The following is a 24,056-nucleotide window of genomic DNA, read 5'->3' as shown; positions in this document are numbered from 1 at the left end:
CTTCAGTATCAAACAGGTAACGCAATTTAGCTTATCTCTTTTTCATGCATCAACATAATGGTCTAAAGACCAGACGAAAAGGAAAAGGCACGTACTGGAAAAATCAAGGGAAGCTGCATCGCTCTCTGGGGACCACTCTCCCTCCTGCCTGCACGGAAGACGCAGCAAAGCGCCCCAAAGGTGGGAGTCATTCACAGGGATCCGAGTGAGGGGTCTTCGGGTGAAGAGCCATAGTCTGTGCAGCAGGGCAACGGTAAAGAAAGGTCCGAGGATCAGACTGGGAGGGCGGGGTGGCGTCTGCCAGGCATGCAGCATAGGGTTGCAGGCGTAAGATGTAAATTTTACAATGTGGGGCGCCGAAGATCGGTACCTGTATACGCAGATTTCTGCCAGTCAGCCAATGTCATTAGAAGAATCTTTTCTAACAGTAAGAAAGTTAAAACCCACAATCCTTGAAGCGACTTCAGAAGTCCACAGAGGGAAAAGCGGGTTTGAAAAAGAACCTATTAAACATTTAAATATTTCATTAAATATTGAACATTTCAAAAGATCTTTCTAACAAGACCCGAGGTAAACAGAACAATATTTGGCAACAAAAGCTACCAGAAGTAACAAGGACCTCCAGCAAATGGAGCTTGGCTCTAGATTTTGAGGCTGCGGTAGCCTCTTCTCCCTTGATTAGCCATCCAGTGAGATCCCTGGGCTCAGTCCCGAAACCGCTATCTCGGTATGACTGCTGGTGACGTCAAGGGCATCAGGAGGGTTTGAAACACGTTGGAAAAAGAGCCAATAGCATTAAAACCAAAATTCTTGCACCAGGCTGAACGCCTGAGCAGCGCCGATGCCCCAGTGCTGCGATGCTGCAGCCGTGCCGGCTGTAGCCCGAACACGGAGGGTCAGGTTCCCCAGGATTTTGCAACCACATAGAAATTATAAGATGGTTGGTGAGATCTGCTGTCAGTGCATAGGGACTCCTTGCCCAAACTGGCAACCTGTAAGCAATTGCTTAAGTTCTGTTGACATTGACAAGAGGCAAGCCCTGCCAGCAGTGCGGATCAGTCCAGCACGGTTTTTGCGCTTTGCTGAATCAAAGTTACTATCTATAAACATTAGAGGAAAATCCAAACCTTTGTAACGGCTGTGTTTTACCAAGATCAGGAGTTCAGCAGTGTTTTGGTTGAAGATTTGCTACAGTAACAGGAAATTTTGGATGCCTCCCCTATGTTATGACACTTTTTTCCCCTTTTTATATCAAAATAAGACTCACGGGGGCAGCCCGCCTGCCCCCCCCGCGTGATTGCTCGGCGCTGCAGGGTTCAGCCATGGTCACAGCGCCGTGTTTTAAAAAGCTGAAGCAGGGCAGGTCTGTATGGAGGAATGTTGAGGTCGGTTTCTCGTCACATCCCCGTCAACTTGGTGCTGCTGTGCATCACTTTGCCCTGTGAGAGTTGTCAAAAACCGGCTTCTCTGCTGGCTTGGCCAAGCCCCCGTCATTGCTGCCCCCTCCCCAGCCACATCTCACTGTCGGGGGAGGAGAATTAAGATTGATGGCATTAGGTTCCCCGTGCATGGTGTTGGCATCGAGTCAGGGGGTTTTATAGCAGCACGTTGAGCTTTTCTCGCTGAATTTTGATTAATGGAGCAGGCGGGAGCTGCTGCTGTCTCCCAGCTCCTGCAGCTGACAGGAGCAAGCCTAATCTGATGTTTAAATGGATTTGGAACGTGTCCGTGGCTTTAGCATCCCTGTCCTGAAGGAAGGACCATCTGCTACAAGATAACCCGATCTCAGAGGGCGGTTACTTGAGGCCTGTGTGAAAAAAGAGGTGATGCACATAAAATCTGATGGTTTTCCCCGATGCTAATTTGGTGGCCAAGAGGCAGCTCGTGTTAGAGACTCGAGGTTTTCAGTTGCCTTGCTTCCCAGCCGTGCTCTGCCCTGTCGGAGAAAATGGGAAGAAAGTGTTGTGGGTGCTTGTTACAGACACAGATGGAAAATCGCTCCGACGTGTAAAACAAACGTATTGCTATGAACGGCTAACAAACCTCTCTGATTGTGGTTTGTATGAAATCCAGAGAAATCTGTTTCAGGAAGATCGGATAGTGTCTCTGCTGGGATATAAAGAAGTTGGTGAAAAGCATGGGATAACGGCAGTATCTGTATGAACAGATAATGGAAATATCTGATAGGGACAGGAGAGTGGGTTTTATTGTTGCGTTTTGACTGGTATCTCCAAAATGCAAGTTACTGCATTAAAGGACGCTAAGATGAGAATTTACAAGCTGCTTTTCCATTTTCCCTTCTACATCTGAAAATCTGTACCGGCTACAGCCTCCGTGCTATTGCACGGCTGCCGTTCCTGCCTTGTACCTTCCCTGGTGCAGCGTGTGGCTGCGCAGGTAATGGGCGGGCTGAGGGTAAGGGCAGAGCTTGACCGGGCTCAGATACAGACGCTAATTTAGGAGACCTGTACCCTGTCATCAAGGTGATGAGAAGAACAAAGCTAACGGCTCATTTGGCTTTCCCAGGAGGTTTGATCCACGGCAGCAGTGCTGCCGCTGCAAGCAGCGCACTATTCCCTGATGGAAATTGGTGGAGAAGCTCCGAAATCGTTGGTGTAATTACAGAGGGAGACCCCGCGCAGTACGGCGGTGTAGCGGGGATTTGGTTAGCTGCTAGACTTGAGCGCAGGCTGCTCAATCCCGCTGTGAGAGCTGAGAGCGGCGGCGGGGGCTTTCCATCCTCCCGCGCTGCCGGTGCCACAGGCCGTTGAAGCAGTGGTTGTCCCTGTCACTCGTCTGTGAAACATTGGCGTTGTGTTCCTGCCGGCATTCTGGCGTCGTGCTGTGGGCCACGGGAAGTCACAGAATCACGGAATCGTTAAGGTTGGAAAAGACCCTTAAGATCGTCGAGTCCAACCGCTAACCTGTCGTTGCCAAATGTTACGTTCGACTTTAGAGCAGTCGGCACCAGAACCGGCTTCCCGAGCTGCGCCTGCCGTTGCCCGTCGCGCCGTCGCGGAGGACTAAGCAGACGCCAGCGCGTGTCGGCGCGCACGGCCAGGCAGATCCGGGGGCCTGAGGCTTCCCTCGCGTTGGGCCCCTTGGGGTGTTGGTGGCCACTTCTGTGCGGCCTTCTGGCTCCTACCACGCCTCAGGTGGCTGCGGGCAGCAGCCTTTGCTTTTGCAGGTGCGTTTGCTTGATTCAGAAGCCTTTTCATAAGGGATTTCGGATCCCCTTTTTTGATCATTTCATGCTTTTTTTCCTTAAACCATGTTTTGGATTTCACTTGTTTGGTAGTCAGGTTCCATTATTTGGGGCATTTTTTTACTGCTGTTGCCATGAGCATGTTCTTTTGGAAAGACTATTTGTTTAGGGATTTCAGTGCAAATCCCGAGCTGGTAGGGTTCGCACGGGGAATGCGTAAATTTTCCCGGCGAGTTCATTCCACCCTCTCTTCTTTCCTCTCCAAAAGAAAGGAGGAGGATCCGAAACACTGGCTGGCGGCGAGAGAGGGGCGTGACGCGCTGCCCCTTGGGAGGAAGGGGACGCCCCTGGTGCCCGGCACCCAGAGGTTTGCTCGTCAGGAAAGGCGCCGTGGCCGGAGCGTGCGTCCGCGGCGCTGAGCAGGGAGCCTGGCCCACCCCCGCCTCCCACAAGCCCGTGGGCAGGGGCACAGTCCTTCTTCCGAAGCAACCCGTGCGGGTCCTGCTCGCGACGTCTGCAGCCTGCTGGGGTATTGGAAGTTGAAGCCTTTCACCGTAAAATTACTCGAGTATATTTTAATAATTTAGAGCCACAGGTCTTACGTGGTTTGTTCTCTAAAGATTGATTTAGCTTCTTATTAAGGGAATTGGGAATTCATTGTGAAAATCTGAACAAAATCTAGACTGTTTTTTTTTTTTTCTAAATATCCACTAGTGTAACTCACTGGGGAGAAGAATTTCAAAGCCCGTCCAACCCTATCTTGAATTTTTTATGTTCTTACTTCCCTATTTCCATTCCCAAGGTGTTCTTGTTAAGGAAGAACACCTCAGCATCATTGTATTATTTTTAAATAAGCCACAATCACTTTAAGGAGCTCAGGATAAAAAATATCCACTAATACTTTTGACTTCCACCCCTCCACCTCTGGTTTTCGTGAGTTTGATAATGCAAGGTGTGGACTGCGTATAAATGGAGGGGTGGGCAGTTGTAATTGCACAGCTTTCCCCCTCTGCCCAGGGAAGGCCCTTCTCTCTTTAATTATCCATTGATTTTTAAAAGATATAAGATGAAGTGGAGCTGGCAGGGCCCGGCTCTGGGAGCAGCGTGGGGCTGCAAAGAAGGTGCTTTTAACTGCGACCTCCTGGAGGCAGGTATGGATTTTGCATTCAAGGGGAGCTCCGTGGCTCGTTGCTCTCGGCTGATTTGGCAGCGCAGAGAGGGGTCCCCCACCACTGCAGGGCTTCAAAGCCTGCGCCCTGCGCACCCTCCGGCTCCGACCGCCGTGTCATTTGCAAGGAGAAGCACACGCCTCCCTGAAAGATGACCCTGGCGCGTGTGGCAGGAGCCAATGCTGCAGCGCTGGACCCTACCACCGCCATGGGCACCACCATGGCACCAGCATGGCCACCAGCATGGCCACCAGCATGGCCACCACCATGGCCTCCAGCATGGCCACCACCATGGCACCAGCATGGCCACCACCATGGCCACCACCATGGCCACCACCATGGGCACCGCCATGGCACCGCCATGGCCACCACCACGGGCACCAGCATGGCCACCACCGTGGCCGCTGCCACGGGTACCACCATGGGCACCGCCACGGCTACCGCCATGGGCATCCCTGTCCCGCCACAGCAGCGCGGAGGGAGCGATCCCGTGGGCCAGCGTCCGCGTCCCTCGGCCGGTGCTGCTCGGCGCGGGGGACAGGCTGAGGCTGGCCCCCACGCCGCGCTGTTTCCGTGGGAGGGGGCGGTGGCTCACACCTCGGCCTCTGTTCTCAAAACAGAAATCAATAAGCTGCTGAAGTGGCGTTTCTCCTCAGACGGCTCAGAAATGCCATTTCTTTTCTCCTGGAGATTTTGTAAACTTAAAAGAGAATCGTGAAAAAAAGTTCTCCCCTGTCCAGGCCATTAATTCAGCCTGCTCAGGACAGAATTAACCTTGGCAAGCCTTCCAGAGGAGAGAGTCATTCTAACCTTAAAAATCTGCTGATTAAAGCTAGTTTCAGGAATTCGATTTCACTTAATGCGTTGGCTGAGCGCCCAGCCCGGCATTAACATAGCCACAGACACACAGGCCTGCGCATTTTCTACCTCCCCGATAAAAAAAAAAAAGAAAAGAAAAGAAAAAAAAAAAACAAACAAGAAAACCAGTTAATGAAACCCTTTTTGCCTGTTTTGAGCAAGAATTCATTTTAAAGACATCTTTAGCTGAAGGCAGTAAGTGTGCCCTGGTTACCCGTCTCCTAAGGCCAGCCGGGAGGTAATTCCGTTCCCCTCGTTAGCTGCAGCGTTGCTGTGTGTCGAGGTGGCTGCTGCCGACCCGGCGCTTGGCAGGAGGGGTTCATCACCGCCCCGCGGCGGCGGCGGGGCTCTGAGCGGAGCCGAGCGCAGGGGAAGCGCCTCTGCGCACCCTCTCCCCGTAAACCCGCGGGTACCGCGCCGTCAGACCTCAGGTTTTATGTCATCCGACAGCACTTAACTTATTAACCTTGACAAATCCTCCAAAACAATGAAGCTCAAATTTCTAAGGTTTCTCTTTATATCTTAAACATTTTTAAGGCCTTTTTATCTGGAAGCTAATGTCATTTTTACTGCTGCCATCTCTCCTTTCGTCTTTATTCCAAAAGCCGCGTTCCCAGGGCACATTGCTCCCACCGCGGTGCGTTTCCGCGCACCTGTGTTACGTCTCGGTGCAAGCACTTGGTGCCCATGGAGAAGAGTTCCCCACCGCCGCGCCGAGGCCGGGGGCCTGGCTTACGCGTGGGTCTCCTTCATCCCAGCCACCCACATTAGAACATCCAGCTCTGGAACATCCGTCCAGAACTAGATTCCCGTGCCGTGCCACGCGGGGCGGGGAAAGAAAAGAAAACCAGAAAAAATCACTTCTGTATGCTGGATGCTTTGTAAATCCCATGAACTGTTAGGGGTTTCTTAATGGTTTGCTGAAATGTTGAAAACCAGTTTCATGGAGGTGGGATGCTTTTGTGTAATTCATTATTGACACCTCCAGAATTACAGGCGAGACAGATCTGGAGATAGAGAGCGGCTTTCCTACCTGCTAAATGCAGCGAGCTGCAAGGAGCTCGGCATTAGTTCTTGTCGTTATTTTTTGTTTTAATCACGGTGAAGTTTCGATTGACTTCACAGCAAATCGGGGTTGTGAATCAAGCGGGGGTGTGCTGATATAAGTCAATATATATCGATGTATATTGCGTGAGGCGCCGCGGGCGTTCCTCGCTGTCACGAGGGCTCCTCCAGCGGCGTGCTCCAGGCCAGCTTTCCCATCCTTGCTGGGAAGCCGGTTGGACTGGGAGATGCTGCACCTACCAAGCCGCTTTCTGAAGCGGGGGCGCCAGCTCTGAGCCAGCAGACGGAACATTAAAGACCATTTAATGCAGCCCCCGGTGCTGTGCAGCCAGGAGTCGCTGCAGGGGATTATCTTAAACAAACGGCGTCTGCTTTCCTCAGGCTGAGTGGTGGGATTTAAATGTTAAGCTTTGCTTTGGATTATTTTCTGTAGGTTTTTTTCCCCCTCTATGTTTCCTCCCTGCTTTTTTGTGTGTGTGGAATGTACCCTTGACACATTATAAACATTATTATTCTTTGTATTTTAAAAAGAACTCGGTGCTAGCAGCCAGCAGTCCTTAGATCCTTTTTACTCCAGGCTGCCCTTGCGAGGGTGATCTCGGGGAGGAGGTGCTGCGCCAGCCTCACCGTGTGCTTGCCGACAGGCGTGCACGTTTCACGACCCCCCTCCCCGCTCGCCCCGTTACAGGGCGCGCTAGCGGTGGCGGGGCGGGCAAGCTTGCTGCTTGCAGAGTGTTGTCACCGTTTGCGAGGTGCCTTCCAGACAGAAGGATTATAAGTGCAGATTTCCCGGCCCCTTTGTGTTCACGCGAACGGCCGGTGTCCTGCACCCGGGGGTGGCGTGGATGGAGCCGTGTCCCGGCGCGGGCAGGATAACGGGCCACCGGGGCACCGAGTGCGGGTCGCCCCCACCAGCGCCGGTAAAGCCTTGATGCCACGCGTGAACCTTTGCGTCACTATCGATACCGCGCCGTCCCTATCTGCAGAAACAGCTATTCGAGGCAACGGGGGTGGTGATTTAGCGATAAGTTTTCTCCCGTGCCCATCCACTCAGGTTCCCCTTAACGTGGTTTAAAGTCTTGCTGAAGCCTGGCCGGAGCCGGGACCGTCTGTCCTGCAGCGGCTGCTGCCGGGAGGATGCTCGGTGACAATTCCCGCACCCCAGGCCCGCGAGGGCCCCTGGTAGGGTGCAGGCAGGGCTGCGAGCGAGCGAAGAGCATGTTAATTGCGAGAGTCGTCGTAACCGGTGCAGTCGCTGCAGTAAAACAAAAGAAAAAACTCCTCTTAAAAATTCCCTGCAGTTGGATTTACTTATTTTTTCCTTCTGTAAGAGCAGAATATTGGTGTGCCTAAAATACACGCAGCCCGTGATCTTCCAGGGGAAATATCTGAAGAAAGCTGCAAACAGATTGCTGGGCTGTTGCAGTCTCGCAGTTAGGGAAAACTAACCAGCTTTGGTATGGGAGAATATATCATTATACGCACACCCGTCGCCCATGTGCGCTATATTAAAAGCCAGCAGAGTCAGAAAATAATATTGCTTTCTTAATAATAAACAAATCTTGTGGACGGGAATTGTACCGGGATCTTTTAAATTAAAAACAGTTTTGTGTGTTTGGTTTGCGCTGAGCTTAGCTTCCAGCCGACAGAGCTGTTGAAAAGTTTTAATGTACTGGAAATTTTATTTTTTCCTGCAGAAAGAATTCCTTTGCCTTGCTGATTTTGGTGAATTAGAGAAGCAGAGTTCATTTTAAAAAAAAGAAGAAAGAAAAGCTACTGTACTTTGGCATTTTGCCATATAACATAGCTGACAGGAGTTTTTTCAGTTTACAAACCCTAAATTTTCAGTTTACATACTCAGGTGATAAACCACAGAAAGGAGATGTTTGTGTTGTGTTTTTCAAAAAATAGAAATACGTTCCTTCGCTAACCCGACTCTGCTTTCTCTCTTCTTGTGTCCCTAGTGCTTGTACGGCTGCTACGTCCATTCCTCCATCATCCCCACGTTTCACAGAAGGTGCTACTGGCTTCTGCAGGTAGGACGATGACAAACTCCTGGCTGCTGGGGGTAATCGCGTCGAGCCCGCGGGGCCACGTTTGATGCTGCAGGGGCGGTCGCCGGTCCGCGTTTTGTTATTTGCAGGGATTTTTTGTCTGACGGCGATGGGGGTTTCCTTAGTGGTATGTCTCTGTTCAGAGGTATGATATATTTACTTTCTCTGGGTACGTTTCTGGCAAATACCGAGCTGATGCCAGGCCAAACGTTCCCTAAACAGAGAGTCGGACGAAGTGAGGCTGTTCTAAGGTTTTCAGCCGTGTTTTCCTGTTCAGAGCAGAGGCAGGCAGAGGAGCTCGGGAAGCCGACTGCTGTACGGGCACGCGATGGCGTGGGAGAGAAATCAGCTCTGTGGCTGTGTGTGAATTTGGGGTGAACCTTGTGGCCAGCCTTGCAGTGGGTCTGCTTTGCTCCAGTGGGGAGTTTAGTGTTGAGGGAGTTTTTTGGGGTTGCTCAGTGATTTTTCTTCTGGCTGCTGTGGGCACAGTGAAGCCCCTGGAGGAGTCAAGCAGAGTTTTCCTCTTATTTCTGCAGGATTTGGGTAGTGGCCTGATCCCACGCAGGGCTCCTTGCGCTGCGGTGGTTGTGCTTGGGTTCATGTGCAAGCGTTTGCCTGGGCTGGGCATTCACTGGTCCAAGATGCTAACCCTACGTTTGCAGAGCTATTTGTGTTATTGACCCGTTACCCTTGCTTACAAAGCGGAAGCAATTTGTTTTCATTTGGTAGAAAACAGCATTTGACACATATTGTAGTAATATTATTGTTTTAAAGATTAAACCCCTGCGGTCCTGAAAACAAAGAGGTCTGAGGAAAGTGACATCTGTTTCAAGAAGCAAATGGAAAATAATCTGTTTTTCCCCCTGGTTTTGCAATTGTGCTTCCATATTAAAAAAGAAGATGCTGCTGCTGTCACTGCTGCATGAAAGACACCCCACGACCCACAGAGGACGGTGCCCACACTGTGGTCGTAGTCAAAGGGAACGTGCACAAAACACCACTGTCCTCTGTGACGTTCATGTGCGTCTCAGCTCTGTTTGCATCCGCTGCATCTGAATGCCATGGAAATGCTTCGCTGCAGCGGCGGGAGCAGGATTTCACCTCCATGGAGGAAAGCTGTGACTCCGCTGAAAACGCAGCACGACCACGTCGATCGGGCAGACACTGAGCGCTTTTCCCCGCAGCCTCTCGAGGTCCTGACCTGCCTCCGTGGTTGGGTGCAGCGAGCAGCAAGGAGAGGGGGAGCAGGGTGTAGGTACAGCTAAAGAAGCCATTAGATGTTCATGGTTCAGTGTGATGAACTGAGCAAAACCTCTAAACTTAGGGTCCGGTTTGCCTGGGGCAGCAGGCAGTTGCTTGCGTTGTTGTTCAGAATCCATCTCTGCCGCCGCCCGTGACAGATGGTGCGACACGAATTCAAAGGTAACTGTGAACTCCCTCCGTGGTGCTTCTCCGGTCAGCATCTGTCCCAGGTGTCCCTGTGAAGGCAGGGACCACCACGGCAGGTGGAATAAGAGGTCACTCGGTTCCTCTGCTCTTGCCTACTCAGGTCAGGAGTTCAGGCTGGGGCTTGGTGGAAGCATCCTCCATCTGCTGCCCCAGGAGCTCAGGGAGGTACCAGTACGTCGCAGGGTTGCAAGGTGCTGCGGGTTCCCCCGTCATCACCGGTGCGCAGCAGCCCTCAGCCCAGGCGCAGTCACCAGAGGTGCCGGCAGGTTTCTGGCATCCCTGAAAGGCAGTTCGGCTCATGAAATGTTTTCACATAAACTGAAAATGTTAAGGAAGGCCTCTGTTCCTGAAGAAATTCAGGGCAGGCAGCAGAGTCTTTCCTATTAGATCCCCAGAGGAACAGATGACGCAAAATCAAACTGCAGAGCTCCAACCTAAAATTGGGCTGTGACCTTTAGGGAGGTTCGCCTGCAAACTGCAAAGCTTTTTTCCATTACTTTTGAGAGAGTATTTTCTAGCTTTACCCATCTTTCTGTCAGGAAATTTCCCAGGATTTCGACTACTACCCAGCAGTCTGAGTGATGCTCGCATAGCCCAGGTGCTCCCAGCCACGGGCAGTCCCCAGATCCTGCTCCGTTGCAGGCTGGCCAGCCTGTGCTTGTTCCCTCCGACGTCCTCCCCTCGTAGGTCACCCCTCTTAACTTTAATTGCAGATTCTGCATTTCTTTTTGTTTTTGTCGCCTGCTATCTCAAAGTGTTGCTGGACTTGGCTGGTGTGGCTGTTAGCAAGCTGCTCTCTCACGAGCTGCAGCGCAGCACCGTAGGGTCGTCTTCCCCGCACCCCGAGGACCGGCTCGGGGACATTCGGAGGGCGTGTGTCGGCATTTAGGCAGCCGTCTTTGCTCTGATAATTGCTTTGGGTTGAGACGAGTGGATGGGAAGTACGTTTCTCACAAGCCTGTTTGTAAGATACGATGCAGGACACCTCATTGTGAGCGTAGCGTGCTCGTATTTGGAAACAAGGACACATTGCGCCGTCGCTGTGGGAGGAATAGGGGTCTCTAATTCGTGACACCATCTCCCAGGCGAAAATGGGTGTCCTTCAATCACATGCTCAAGGTTATGCAGCTGGCCAAGAACCGATGACACTTCTCTAACGTCTGCACATTTCTGTGCACAGTGAATTTGGGGTGAGTGAGACCAGGAGAGAGGGAGAAGGTATTTTGTACATCTGCTTCAGAGTCTTCCAGTTTGACACCACCCAATAAATGACTTTCATATTCCAAAATGGGTACAGACAGGGCAATGTTTAACATCAACCCTCAGGAAAAGGTTTGGCTTTTTCATTCGCAGGGGCAAATGGGTGATTTTCACTTCTTTTAGAGAGTCATGCAGTACCTTCCTGGGTTATGGAGCGCTCTGCCTGCGAGCCTCGGGTCGGCAGGAAGTAAATGCAATTAGTCTGCGATGCCACCTGTGTTTTCTGGGATGATCTTCCTCCAAATCCTATTGTCAGGTTAGATATTGATTAAAAATCCCCATGCAATTGTTCTTGATCTTTTGTTACTAGCATTTTCAGCATAAAGGCCAAGACTCAAACAAGCCACAGAGACTAGCAGTCTCTCTTGTGCATTTGTGCTGTGCTGTAGCCATTAATTACATGGTGGTATCCGATTTCTTACCTAAACAACTTTGTGTTGTCATTTATGACGGACACGGCACGCCTTCTCCCCGCAGACTGGCCAAAGGGATAAGAAATTAAAACCGTCGGTGGCCAAGATGCGGTTTTCTGAGTCCCTGCTACAAGAGGTTATGCTGCCATACGAGGCACCAGAGCTGAGGGCTCCGCCTCTCTATTCCAAAGGCAGTTACGTTTTTGAGACATTTCAAGCTTTCTTCATAATGGATTTTAAGTGCCGCCTTATCGCAAACACTTCTAATACTTTTTTTTAATAGCTGTTGTAATTGCCAAGCCAGCATTGTAGTGTCTCTGCGGGAGATCGGCCAGCGCTGGCCGCTGGCAGCCTCTTGCATGGAGCTCTTGGAGCTGAGCGAAGGAACCACGACCCAAGGTGCTGGCGGCGGGTTTCTGTGCTGGGCTCTCATATTTTTCTTTCGGTTTTCTGATTTCTAGAAATAGGAGGCCGTGCTCTGAGCAGCAGGCAGAGGGAAGGACAGGGCTGGTGATGTGGGTGACCTCTGAGGGGAGCTGGGGAGGGCTTTGCAGCATCTCCTTAGGCCAGGGCTGCCGCAAAGCCTCCTCCTGGCGTGCTGCATCTGTAATGAGTCGCACGCGCTTTTGGAACACTCTCCCCATGTTCAGACGCTTGACGTCACCCTCCATGTTTCCATTCTCAAGGAAATTATCCAGACTGTTAAAAAGAAACAGTTTTTTTTCTTTGCATTCTGCCCCAAATCACACGCTACCTTGTCTTTCCGATGTTTGTTCCGGCACTGAGTGAAGCACTGACCTTAAAAGCACCTTTTTTTTTTTCTTTTTTTTTCTTTTTTTTTTCCACATTACCTGTTAGCTTTACCCAAAAGAAGCAGTGCCCTAGCTCTTCGCGGTTAGTCAAGCGCAGAACGGCGCTGCTGAAGCCTTTTTCTAGGTGTGAGTGATGGCGGGTCCCCAGACTCCTGGAAAGGCTTCAGAGCACAGACGCTGCCACTGGGTTTGTTGGCTCGTCTGCCAGCAGGACGTGTGCGTAAGAACAGCCGCGCCGCGCGTGTTTAGACCTTCAAAATGGCACCAGATTTTCTGTCAATGGAAAAAGAAGGAAAAAAACCCTGTTTGTACTCATAATGAGTAATGCAGGGAAAATGTGGATTCTCAGATACAGACAATTTTCAAACATTGGCACAGCTGAGTAGCAAAACCCAGCGTTCCCTTCTGTGGGTTGGTAATTGGCACCGCAGGAATTTAAAATTAATCTGGCTGCCAGGCTCCCAGGGCCGGCTGCTGTTTGCAGAGGTTATGGGAGGCGGGCTGCATCTCTGCCTGCTAATGCCGGTGCTTCTCTGGCTCTCTTCTACCCTCGTGCCATACAGCTGGAGACCAGCCTGTTGGACAGTCATCCTTTTCCATCCTGCCTTTAGCAGAATCTGGTATCTTTTTTTAGTGCTGGTGTTCAGGTGCTGCGGTTAAGGGAAGTAATACCTTAAAAAAGAGTCTTGCCCTTTTCTTAATTAAGAAGTACATGAACTGTGGCGATAGGATGATGCTGGAAACTTTTTGTGAATTTAGACAGCGGCTAAGCGTTAGTCTGTCATGACATGGGACAGAACTTCTCATAGTGCCACCTTTTGTGTAATTGTTTGCCTAAATATGGGAAAAATACGCATTTTTGGCTGTCAAGTTCCCTTCACTTTATTACTTGTTTGTGTTTTTTTTGAATGAGTCCCCATTTTCTACAGTAATTTAATAACAGCAACAGTCACAGCAAGGCAAGATCAGGAATCCTCACCAGAGTGCTGCCATCACGATAGGGCATCCTCCTGGTCAGCTATAGAAAAAGTGGAATAAAATAAAATCAATTATGATCATATATTCAAATAAAACCCATGCGTTTGTTCAAAGCATGTTCGTTAGCTTATTCATTTGCCAACAGCATTGCACAGGTGAGCTTTTCCTGATAAAGATGCTCGTGGAAATGGGCGGCGCGGGGAATTCTGACGTGAGCGGATAGGGATGTTCAGCCTGTTGGTGTTTACCTGTTCATCTCGGCCAGTCGAACAAACGACGGCTAACAAGCGTTCGAGAGCAATATGCAGGCAGGTGGCTGTTTCCCATGGTATGCGCGTTAACTGCTCGCTGAATAATTCAAAATTGATGGAAAAGTGTGTAAGTGGCACTGTTCTCGCAGGTGAGCCAGCGAAGCAGAGCGGGGTGCGGGCTGAGCGGCGCCAGGCACGGGGAGATGCCAGAGCCCCTCTGAGCCCGGCTGTAAATCGGGCTTTCGCAGTAATTGCTGCAGTGTGACAATCCGGCCCTCTAGGAGCTGGGGGGGGAAACTGCATTGCACCTTTATTCCTTGCACGCTCTCAGGGCGTTGAGAACACAGAAGTCACTGGGATGCTTTACTGCGGGGTAGAAAACGGCAGGGGAAAGCCAAGGGATGTCCGCAGAGGTACCAGTGGTGGTGTCCAGGCAAGACGTCTGCCCTGGGAGGAGCAAGTGGGAGATGCTGAAGGGGACACTGAGGCTGGGCACTATTCTGTTAGCAGTCGTTGATTAACCTTCTTGCGGTTCTGCGTGCACCAACGGCACCTTGCAGAGCGTCCATAAGCTCCGGTTTAATGTCCGAGACATGCAACATTTTCTCTTTAAATTGTTTTTTCCTGGATTATTCCTTGTGATACACTTTGATATTCAGCTGTTTATATCTGTTAATGTCTACACTGATGCTTGATGTTACCAGAGTGTTCCCTTCCTAAAATGTGGCTCGTCTGAAAGCTGTGGGCAGAAAGTATCAAGGCCTGAAAATCAGTTGAAACACTTCACATGACTTCTGCAGCTGTTTGGTGTTCTTTGCCTCGAATTTTCCACTATGTCCTAGGTGAGAGGAAAACCTTCCCATTTTTTGTGGTGGTGCCCTGGCAGAGCAGCATTTCCCTGTCTGATCATTTGTGCTGCGCTGCATCAGCAGCATCTTACACGTCCCTGGCTGGAGGAGCAACAGACAGCTGGAGGATCTTGGACTTTTTCAACACAAATTGGAAGCATTACAACCTCATAAAAATTCCCGAGACTTTTGCTTAATAATGGGTCTCTATTTTTCATTTGGGTAAAATAGAAATGACTGGGCAGTAAAGCACTGAAGATGCTGCGCTGTATGCGGGCGCTTCAGATCGGTCCCGCATTGTTGGGGAGCAAGGCATACGTTAGGCTCGCGGCATCGTGAGCCTTTGCATTTTTCTAACAGGGATATAAACTGTTGCTGCTCCATCAGCACGTTTTCCCAACGTGAGTTTTAGCCTATATGATGAAATTAGCGCGTGTCAAAGCATAGCAGAGTGTGGCACGGGGTACCCAACCAGCGCTGGCACGGCTCGGCATCCCGAGCACGCAGCTGCCAGGACGCGCAGCACCGTGGCACAGACGGGCTGGGTGACCCTGGGGCAGCGACCGAGGGTCCGAGGCCCAGGATCCCGTCACAGTGACGGTAGCGGTGGCGCTCATGACCTGCGCTAGAGGCACCTGGGGACCGGTTGCCTTCAGCACTATTTACTTTTGCAGCGTCTTCATGCACGGTCTCTCCCCCTTGTAGAGGCTGTTACTCAGTGCTTGCTGCAAAGCTAGGGAAAGCCAGAGGAGGATATAAACACAAGGTGGTGTAAAGTGCTATTTATTGTTGTTATATGGTCAGAGGCTATGGGTGTCTGAGGGTTAACTCCTGCTGAAAAACGCAGAGTTCACAGCAGGCAGAGGCCCCGGTGAGATGGACCACGATACCGAACGGGCAGAGGAACGCCTGCGTTCCTAAAATGTGGCCACAAACGAGGTCGAAAGGGAGAAAAAGTCCTGCCTTTCCTGTGTCCAAAACGGCACCATTTCTAAAGGCTCAGGTGTTTCCTGAGTGCTGTAACACTCTTCAGTGCCCTCCTCCAGCCCGAGCTCTGGCTTCTCCTTGCTGGGTGGTGCGACGGGGAGCCGCCAGCGCGAACCCCTGGTGATTTTTCTCAGGCAGACGCGTCCAGGCAGGCGCGACCCATCCTTTGCATCCCCTCGCAGTCTCCCAGGTCTCTTCCTGATGGTCGTTTTTCAGCTCACATCTCCAAAGATGCACAAGCTGTGTTTGCCAGCCTGCAGGGACCCCGCTCGCCGTGAAGCCCCTGCCTTTGCTGCTCTCATGCGTTCAGCCCCATTTCAAGGGCTAAACCCTGCCTGGTTTTGTTCTTCCCGGAGCTCTCCATGGCCTCTCCTGCAAATGCGCAGCTTGGGCAAGGTGCCAGCCGTCCCCCTGGCCTGGAGGACGTCTCCTTCAGCAGGAGCAGGCACACCTCCGTGCCTCTTTGTACGGGCGTCTCTTTGGAAAGCGTTATTTCTGCAAGACCAGACAAGGACCTCCCACCAACAGGTGGGTATTTGCAGAACAGACCTAGTAAGCAGGCATGCGTTAATTGCCTCGGATTCCTACTTTGAGTGCAAAGTGTGCGTGTGGAGCTATGCTGTGAGAGAAGGCAGTAAGCGTGGTGGGAGCACTAGGCGCTGCCGGGAGAGCGGAACTGCCTTTTGCATCTGTGTAGGTCTGAGCTGCAACAGAAGCAGCGCTTTCGATACCCACCCCGGCCAGAAGTCGATAGGTTACGGCAGTCCGTCCCCTTGCATCTTTGCCGTTCTTCGTGATGCTTCTGTGTGCAAAAGCATTTTTGGAGAATGAACAGGTCGTGGATGCCCTTTTCAGGCTTCCTTAATATTGCTTTGACGTGAATCTCTCTGAAAGACCTCTCTCTCCTTTCATCTTCTCGCCAGCTCTTTGTGAAGGCACAGTGCTCCTTGCCATGTCTCTGCTGCCTTGCGATCACAGGAACAGCCGTGCCTCAAGACTTCCCATCACATTATTCAGGGATCATTAAAGATCTGAAATACTCCTGGAATCGGTGGAGCTGTGCGAAAGGTATTGCTCAGTCCAGCTGAAATTCCAAGGGGTTTTTTAACTCTTTTGTAATAATTTTCTGGTTTCATTATTTCAATTTTCTTTTTTGGGGGGAGGGGGGTAACATTTCTAACAAATATTTACTGCTGAAAATGAATTTCAGAGAAACCAGGAAAGAGAGGTGTTAGCTGTGCCTCCTCACAAAAAATTTAACCCTTTTCATTCATTTTGGTTAGAGGACAGCGGCTGCTGGGTGCGTTAGCCTGGTGCCCAGCTGCCAGTCCCAGCAAGCCTTGGCCTGCGCTGGGATCGCCCTCGGCAAAGCTCTGTTTAACAGCGGGGTGAGTAATTAAATAGGTTTGAAGGAGCCTTTTTGTGGCTCTGCACATTGCATAAAACTCAAGTTCCGTTTAGCACAAATGCCCCAAAACTTCATTTTAACTATCATTAGACATAGCTTTAACGATAACAAGTCGGGCCATGCTCTGCTGTACTCCAGTGTTTTAGCGAAATAAAGATGAAGCAAAAGCCATGGCTCTGCATGCTGCGTTGCTGGAAGACCTCTGTCTTCTCGCCTTCAGCATCAGAAACCTGAGAGGGACCGTTTCTCTTTGAGAGGAGCCAGCTGCTGCGGGTCTGCTCTTCGTCATCTCCCTCCTGATTGCTCCTGCCTTTCCCCGGGGTGTCCGGGGCTGCTGTCGCTGCCAGCTCTCGTGATGGGCACTGAAAGTCACTCGCAGCGACAGCCACTCTCTCTCCCCGACACTCGTGCCTGCTCGCTGCCTTTGAAACGTCTCCCGTGTTGTGCAGCCGAGCGGCGGGAGCTCCTGCACCCTGCGCGCCCCGGCTGCAGGTGGGACCGCTCGCAGCTCGTCGCTTGGGCGGCGTGCCTGCTGTCTGTCCCTGGCATGCCTAGCTGATGTGCGGCTCCCCTTGGTCAAGATGTTTGCCTGAAGGCGCTTGGTTGCTTTTGCCAAATTTCTGGCAGGCAGAGCACGCCCCTAGCAGCGTGCAGGGGGCCTGGGCAGCCCTGGGAGAGGACGGGGGCAGCGGCGACGAGCCCTGCCCGGGCTGCTGAGCTGGCCGGGGGGAGCAGCCCCAGTGGCAGCCCTTCGGTACCTCCAGTGGTTTGCCTGGGGGGATCCTGCTGAACATTCTGATTCCCACTTCTCATCCCGATTCCCACTTCTCATCCCAACTTGCTCTCGGAGCAGCTGCATCCATTGAAACCCACCTTCAGTCTTACAGTCTTTTCTTAATACAGACACACACACACGATCTATTCAAGTTGAAGGCTATTTTTGCTTGATTTTTCCTCCTTCAAGTTTCACTTGCTCACCAATGTTAGCTCCTTATAGAGTCTTCACCTTCACTAAAATTAAATTCCATCTGGCAGAGCGCATCACAAGCTGTCTTCCTCCGAACCATCTCCTTCCTCTTCCTAAGAATGAAGCCGTCCCATGCACCAGGCTCCAAAATCCCCCTGTTTGGGTTCTCAGAAAGCACGTCCTCTTTGTTACTAGGGGAAGGACAAAGCCCTGGAGGGAACAGCATCTACAAGAGCCCTCTTTTTCGGGAGAGCCAGCAGCGCGTCTGCGTTTTGCATCCATCCTCGCACGCAAGACCACGAAAATAAATCAGGATGTTGCTTTCCTGAAAAATGTTTTTTGTGACAGAAATCTGTAGCAGATAAAATGGAGTTTGCGACTCAGGCTGGGCCATAGCCTTTTATCAGTCTGGATACCTTCAAAACAGAGATGTGTTTTGACACCTGCAGGATGAGTAAAATGGGACTGCGGAGAAAGGCAGCAATAGCCCTCTGCTGATGTTCCAGCGAAGGGGAGGTGGAGAGGATTACAAATGAACCGGTATCTCGGAGGCTGGAAACATTTTAGCAGGAGTGCTTTATCTTTGGTAATGTTTTTATAAATTATTTATTAACACACTTGCTGCATTTTCCTGAGAAATTGGATAGAAAAGCAAAATGTATAGCTGGCAGATTATATTCCAGAAGAAAGACGCCAGTGATTAAAAAACAATTTCCAACCCTTTCAAACACATAACTTTATTTTAGACGAGTAGTCTGCTATTTTTGTATCTCTCTCCACCATTTTAAAGAAAATCCCGGATTCATTCCCTAGATATATGAGGGGACTGACGTTAATGCGAGCAAACTAAAAAGCAGAGTGCTTTAGTTGTTGCTCAAATAATCTGTTGTCATTTATAGAAGAGACGCATTTCCCAAACTGCTGAGGGACGTGCCTGGGTTGCTAATCAAGAGGAGTTATTACAGGGGCGACGTAAAAAAGTCCAAAACGTGGCCGACTCCCACGCAAATGGAAAGCAGATTTTATGCTTTTGGCTCCTGGTGGAAATGATGCACCATTTGCACTTTACGTCTGACCCGGGGGGTGGAAAGCAGCGCCTCCGTCGCTTTATGGCCGCCGCAATCCTGCCGCGTGCCCTCGGCACGGCGGGGGGGAGCAGCCCCTGCCGGAGCCGGCAGCGGCGGCTTGGCATGACCCGGGCAGCACGGCGCGATGTGACGCTGGCCTTACGTGAACAGCCCTTCCTCTGCCCGCTCCCCGCAGCTTTTTCAGCAGCACCTGCCGCATCAGAAACGCATTTTGCCCCCGTGGCGACAAAGGGAACCGAAAGCAGGGCTGGTTCAGGGGGCCCGGGGACCCCGCTGAGGACCCCGTTATTTCTGGGGAACATCAACACCGTGACGGCAGCTCCCAGAAGCGTCGCGACTGGCAAGTGGCTTGCCTTTGCTTGAGCGTACGCCCTCCTGTTCTCCCGGGAGGACCCCAAAAAGCAGGACCGCTCATCTCTCCAGATTCTGCTCCGGTTTGGACCGGTGATGCTATCGCCGAGAGATCCTCGCGGCAGGGATCGCAGGCATGCGACAGCACAACTCGGCTGGAAATGAAATCAAACCACAGGGTCTAAGACACTTATTAATATGCTCTGTATACTGAGGATTAGGCTTTTGGTGACACTTAAATTGAATTCTAATGCTATTTTGAAATATATAATATGCTGAATTTACTTCACCTCAGGTTCGAGTTAATGGTTTATTAAATTATGCACCTTGCAGCAGCAAAGCTGTTCCCTGGTATAGGACACTGAGGCTTGCAGTAGCACTGCAGCAATTTTGCTGATCTCATGCACATCCTCCCTGGTCAATTATTAGGTCTGCAGGTGTCTGTGAATGTATTAGACCGTCGGCTGAAGTTTCACCCTCGCCGGAGAGGCATCACTGGGGATTGGGATGGAAATTCTGTGGTGAAGCAAATTACAATTGGAGTTTAGAGATCTGGAGTTCTTTTTGGCGTGGGCAGCAGATGTAGCAGATGTTGACAAGGCTGAAGTCTCTCCTTTGAACAGAGGGTATTTTCTTCTTATAATATGCAGTGTTTTGGACTGCAGTGAGTTACCCCCCTTTTGTATTTTATCTGTTAAGGCACGCTTTTGTAAGTGTCTTGGATAAATCACTTCCCAGGCAGCTGCAGTTTTTAATGCTTTTCTTGCTGTCCTTCTGCCGTGCGAACTTCTCCCTTATTACCCCAGCTGCTTTTATTCTCAAAATCATCTTTTACTTCTGAAGGAGTATCTGTCTGTTCCCTTTCTGTTGAATGGCTGCCTTCAGCTGTCACTGATGTCCTGCACTGCTGCCGCCTGCCCCCAGTTAATGAAACCGTGATGCCTCTTCTGCCTCCCCCGGCCCCACTGGTATGAGGACTCTCCGTCCCAGTCCTCTCCCGCGGCCGCCACCTTTATCGCTGCAGCCCTCTCGCCAGTCCATGCCCACGGTGATGTCTCATGTCAGACTGATGGATGGGGAGGTGGCCATCGCATATGTGAACATGTATGTGGCGCACCACCCGTAGTGAAAGGCAGTAAAGGTTGTTAAAAGCGGCCCCGAGTTCACGGTCTGTGCTATAAAATGATGTGCCCACCCCTGAAGCCGTGGGAACAGCGTATACGGACCACGGTCTTAGTCCTCTGCGAGATCACTCGATGATTTTCTTTAATGTGTTAGCAGAGGGGCAAAAGCCAGAGGAGAACGACCTAAATGGCTTTCCCTCCTGGACAGGCGTTGCACCTCAGGGCATCATTTTCTGTGTCAAGGAAAAAGTGCAGGAGTTTTTTTCATCATATGTTTGTTTCAGTTCAATGTCAGCCGGTTTGCATCTGCTCCTCCCGCCGCTGCAAGGCGTATGTCGTGTGACAGTCTGCTAGCTCGCACCGGAGTTATTAGCCACCGGCAGTAAGGAAAGCACAATTTAGATAGAGTAAAACAGAGGTTGATGTTTTTATCAGTTTAGTCTCTGTAAAAGGGGATGGCCTCTTCCCAGGAAATTAGATTTCCCGATAATGTAACCAGCGCAAAACAAGTCTGTTGGATTGAATATGTCTTCATATTGTCCTCCTTTTGCAACCAAGTACTGCAAAAAGGTTCCCGAGAAAGGTTGAAGCTATTTCTGGTCTCCTTGCAGTAAGTGAAAATAATGCGCTTAAGACGAGGGCCGGTGGCAGGAGGGCAGCCCGGGTGACGGACCGCCTGCCCGCAGCCCGGCACAGCCTGTGCAGCACGTGCCTTTACGTGTCGTCTCCTTGCGGTCCTTGGGGACGTGCAGGACAATAGTCACGCTAGACAAACATCACCAGCGCTGGATTTGTTAGCAACGACGGCTGTTCAACGCTCTGACCGACCTGATCGGGCCACCTATTACAGGACAGTTTTCTAAGTATGGCATGGCTGTTGCATTGTCAGGGGAGGAAGTTCAGAAACTGAGATCAGTCTGCTTGGCCTGAATCTGCCTTTAGGCTTAAGGGCTTGCTGCTGTTTGCTGGGAAGAGCTCTGACCCGAAGGAGGGCTTTCGGCAGCGTCAGTCCGTCGCTTACCGACAGGTGTCGGGCAGGAAGGTGCAATTTCAGGCTCAGGTGCCGTGGTGTGCACGTGCCAATACTGCGCTCGTCAGTAAATCGTTCGGTGTGGAGCACCCCGGCGCCTGTCTTGCAGGATACTCCATCATTAGAATTACTTTTAGAAGCTGAGGAAAAGGGGTGATTTAGGGATGGTGCATGCGGTTGCGCGGGGTGCGGCTAAAATGGGTGGAGATCAAGGAAACCCCCTTCAGGTGGGACATGAGGAGAAAAAAAATCCAAGCTCTGGAGCAGTCATGTGAACAGGATGAAATCCAGAGTATCTGGGGTATTTGAATGATATTGGACGATTGTCTACGGTTAGAATATTTTCCACACAAAACAGGCCTGCATTGCTAACTTAAACACTTTTCCTTCTGCTATTTTGATATTCTGTGGAAAAATAGTGCGCGTGCCTTTACGATTCCTTAGAGTTTGCGCGAACGCAGCGTGTGTGTGCGCAGCATCGACGGCTGCTAATAAACAGCTGTCAGGAGCGCCAAGCAGAAGATAAAAACAAAGTTCTTTGTCAGTGCCACGTGGTTATATCTTAGAAAATCAGATAATGCACTTCTGGTTTGCATTAGATCCATATGGAGAGTGGAGATATTGGAAATACTCTTGGCCTGTCTCATTCCTTTTGCTCATTAGTTAATACATCTGTGGGTAGCGGGATCGCCTCAGAAAAGCTTTTTTATCATATTAAGACAAAACTAAGTATTCTGACAGAATCCTGCCAGGTTTTGAAACAGCAGGTGATTCTCAGGGAGAAGGCTTTACTTTTATTTATCTGTAAGTAGCCGAACACTGTGGTTTTGTTCTTCCCTCGGTTCAAATTGACCCTTGTTGCAGTAACGGGACGCACCACCACTACCACCCCCAGTGCCAGACACTGCTGAGGGGGGGACAGCGATATGCAGTGCTACCCGCTGGGTCAAACAGCTCAAGGCTGTTTCCTGGCAGGAGAGACTAGGACTGAAAGTGATTTTGTCTCTTCTTTAATGTCTTTTAAATAAACAAACAAAAAAAACCACTCAACAACAAACCAAAACAAAACAAACCCACCTGATTTATCAATGGTTGAAGAAACAGTATTTTTCTTAGATCAGAAGTACTTGCTCTGACACGAGAAGGCCGTTCTAGAGCTTTACTTTAAATGTACAGGATGAAATGGGTTAATTAAAACCTTGGTTGCAGCAAAGGTCGGCCAGCACAGAGACAAGCTTGTAAATGCTGAAGCCTCATCGAGGAAAACATGAGAGCTGGGAAGGAAAGAAGGCCTGCAAGAATATTGCATCCAGGAATAAAATCTGCAAAATAATAGTGCTTTACATCCTACAACCTGCAGAAGAAGCTGCGGGCAGCTCATCCCGTGCCAGGGCGCAGGAAGCAGGTGGGTCTACCAGGACGCCGCAGCAGCGAGAGCCGCGTGCCGTCGTTATGTGGAAGAGCCGAACTGCCGTTTCCGTCCTTCCCACACGTGGCAGAGGCGCCCGGTGCGGTCCTGGCTGGAGGGATGGCACGCACGCCGCTTCTCTCGGCGGCCCTTTTGCTCGGCGCCCGTGATAATCCCCATTTATAATTCAGCAAGGCGTCACAGGCACTTTCTGCTGGAAAAGGGAGAGAGCAGGCTGCCGGGATTTTCACCGTTCTTCATTTATATTTGTTCCTGGCACTTTAAAAGCTGGCATCAACGGCTCCATAATCGCAGTCTTTATTTATGAACGCAGGGACGCTTGTGCTTCTTTCTCTGTGTAACCTATGCTTGAGCCTTCTTTAGGGACTTTGCCGTTTTTAAGATACAACGCTAGTGTCTGTAGTGCTTTCAGAGCGTGAGGAGGACCTTCATCAGGTGCGGTTCAGCCAAGCATCGCCGTATGCTTCAACCTCCGTCGTCCAGTATGGAGGCACAGTCTCTGTGGATGCAAATAAGTCTCTCTTTATAGTGTCCACATATAGATACTTAATACTTTAGGGAACTGTTGCCTTTCTAAAACACAAAAGTCAAAATTTACTCATCTCGTGCTTTTGCATTTCATGCATCTGTCCAGCTAGGAATTTGCCTTGTCTGCAGAGCGTAAAACTTTGTAGGAAAAGGAATTCGCGTAGAAAATAAATCCCCTTCTCAGCCTGTGGTGGAGAGAATGGAGCCGCGACATCAGTTTTGCTGTGAACGTGTTGAGTGAGGTACAGAAATCAGCCCTGAACTCCTCCTGCAGTGCTTGGCACTTCCATAAATAGCTCGAGCCTCAAACGTTGTTATTCTTTTGGTTTTATTGAACATTAAATCCATCACAAAAATACGCAGAAAGAAAAATGAATGCAACATCTTTCAAGGTCCCTTGTTTCCGCGGAGGTGACGTAACTGCGCTGGGCTTTTTGTGAGAGAGCAGCGTCGGTGCAGCAAACCATACATTTCATAGTACCAGCTCCGATCATGTAGCAATGCTCCTCTTTTCAGGGAAGAATACAGCAAATATGTCCTGTAACCTGCTACCTGTGCAGTGAGGCGCTCTGACAAACAGTAATTATAACTATTATGGGATGTCATATCCTGTCTGCCATTTATTGACCTTCTCTTCAGTGTAATTTTCTTCTCGGGAGCCCAGGTAACTAAATATCGCCAGCAAGACTAGCTGCATGAGTGTCTAGGACAGCGCAGAGGCCCAGACCCACTTGAGTTCTGAAAGGTGCTCGATTTTAGACCCATTTAATATTTACATTATG

General features: G+C 50.5%; 1 protein-coding gene across 5 annotated transcripts in view; it reads left to right on the top strand.

Moving 5' to 3' along the window:
• Nucleotides 1-24,056, top strand: part of CAMTA1 (calmodulin binding transcription activator 1) — a 321,453-nt gene that overhangs the window by 170,558 nt on the left and 126,839 nt on the right. For all 5 annotated transcript variants that reach the window (XM_064470376.1, XM_064470371.1, XM_064470372.1 and 2 more), the window contains one exon: nt 8,262-8,333. In XM_064470376.1, coding sequence (XP_064326446.1) covers nt 8,262-8,333 — 72 coding nt within the window. The remainder of the gene's footprint in view (nt 1-8,261; nt 8,334-24,056) is intronic.

Source organism: Phalacrocorax carbo, chromosome 20 (assembly GCF_963921805.1).
Source record: "Phalacrocorax carbo chromosome 20, bPhaCar2.1, whole genome shotgun sequence".
Taxonomy (NCBI): domain Eukaryota; kingdom Metazoa; phylum Chordata; class Aves; order Suliformes; family Phalacrocoracidae; genus Phalacrocorax; species Phalacrocorax carbo.
The sequence above is the reverse complement of the archived record's forward strand: the minus strand, read 5'-3'. Positions and strand labels throughout refer to the sequence as shown.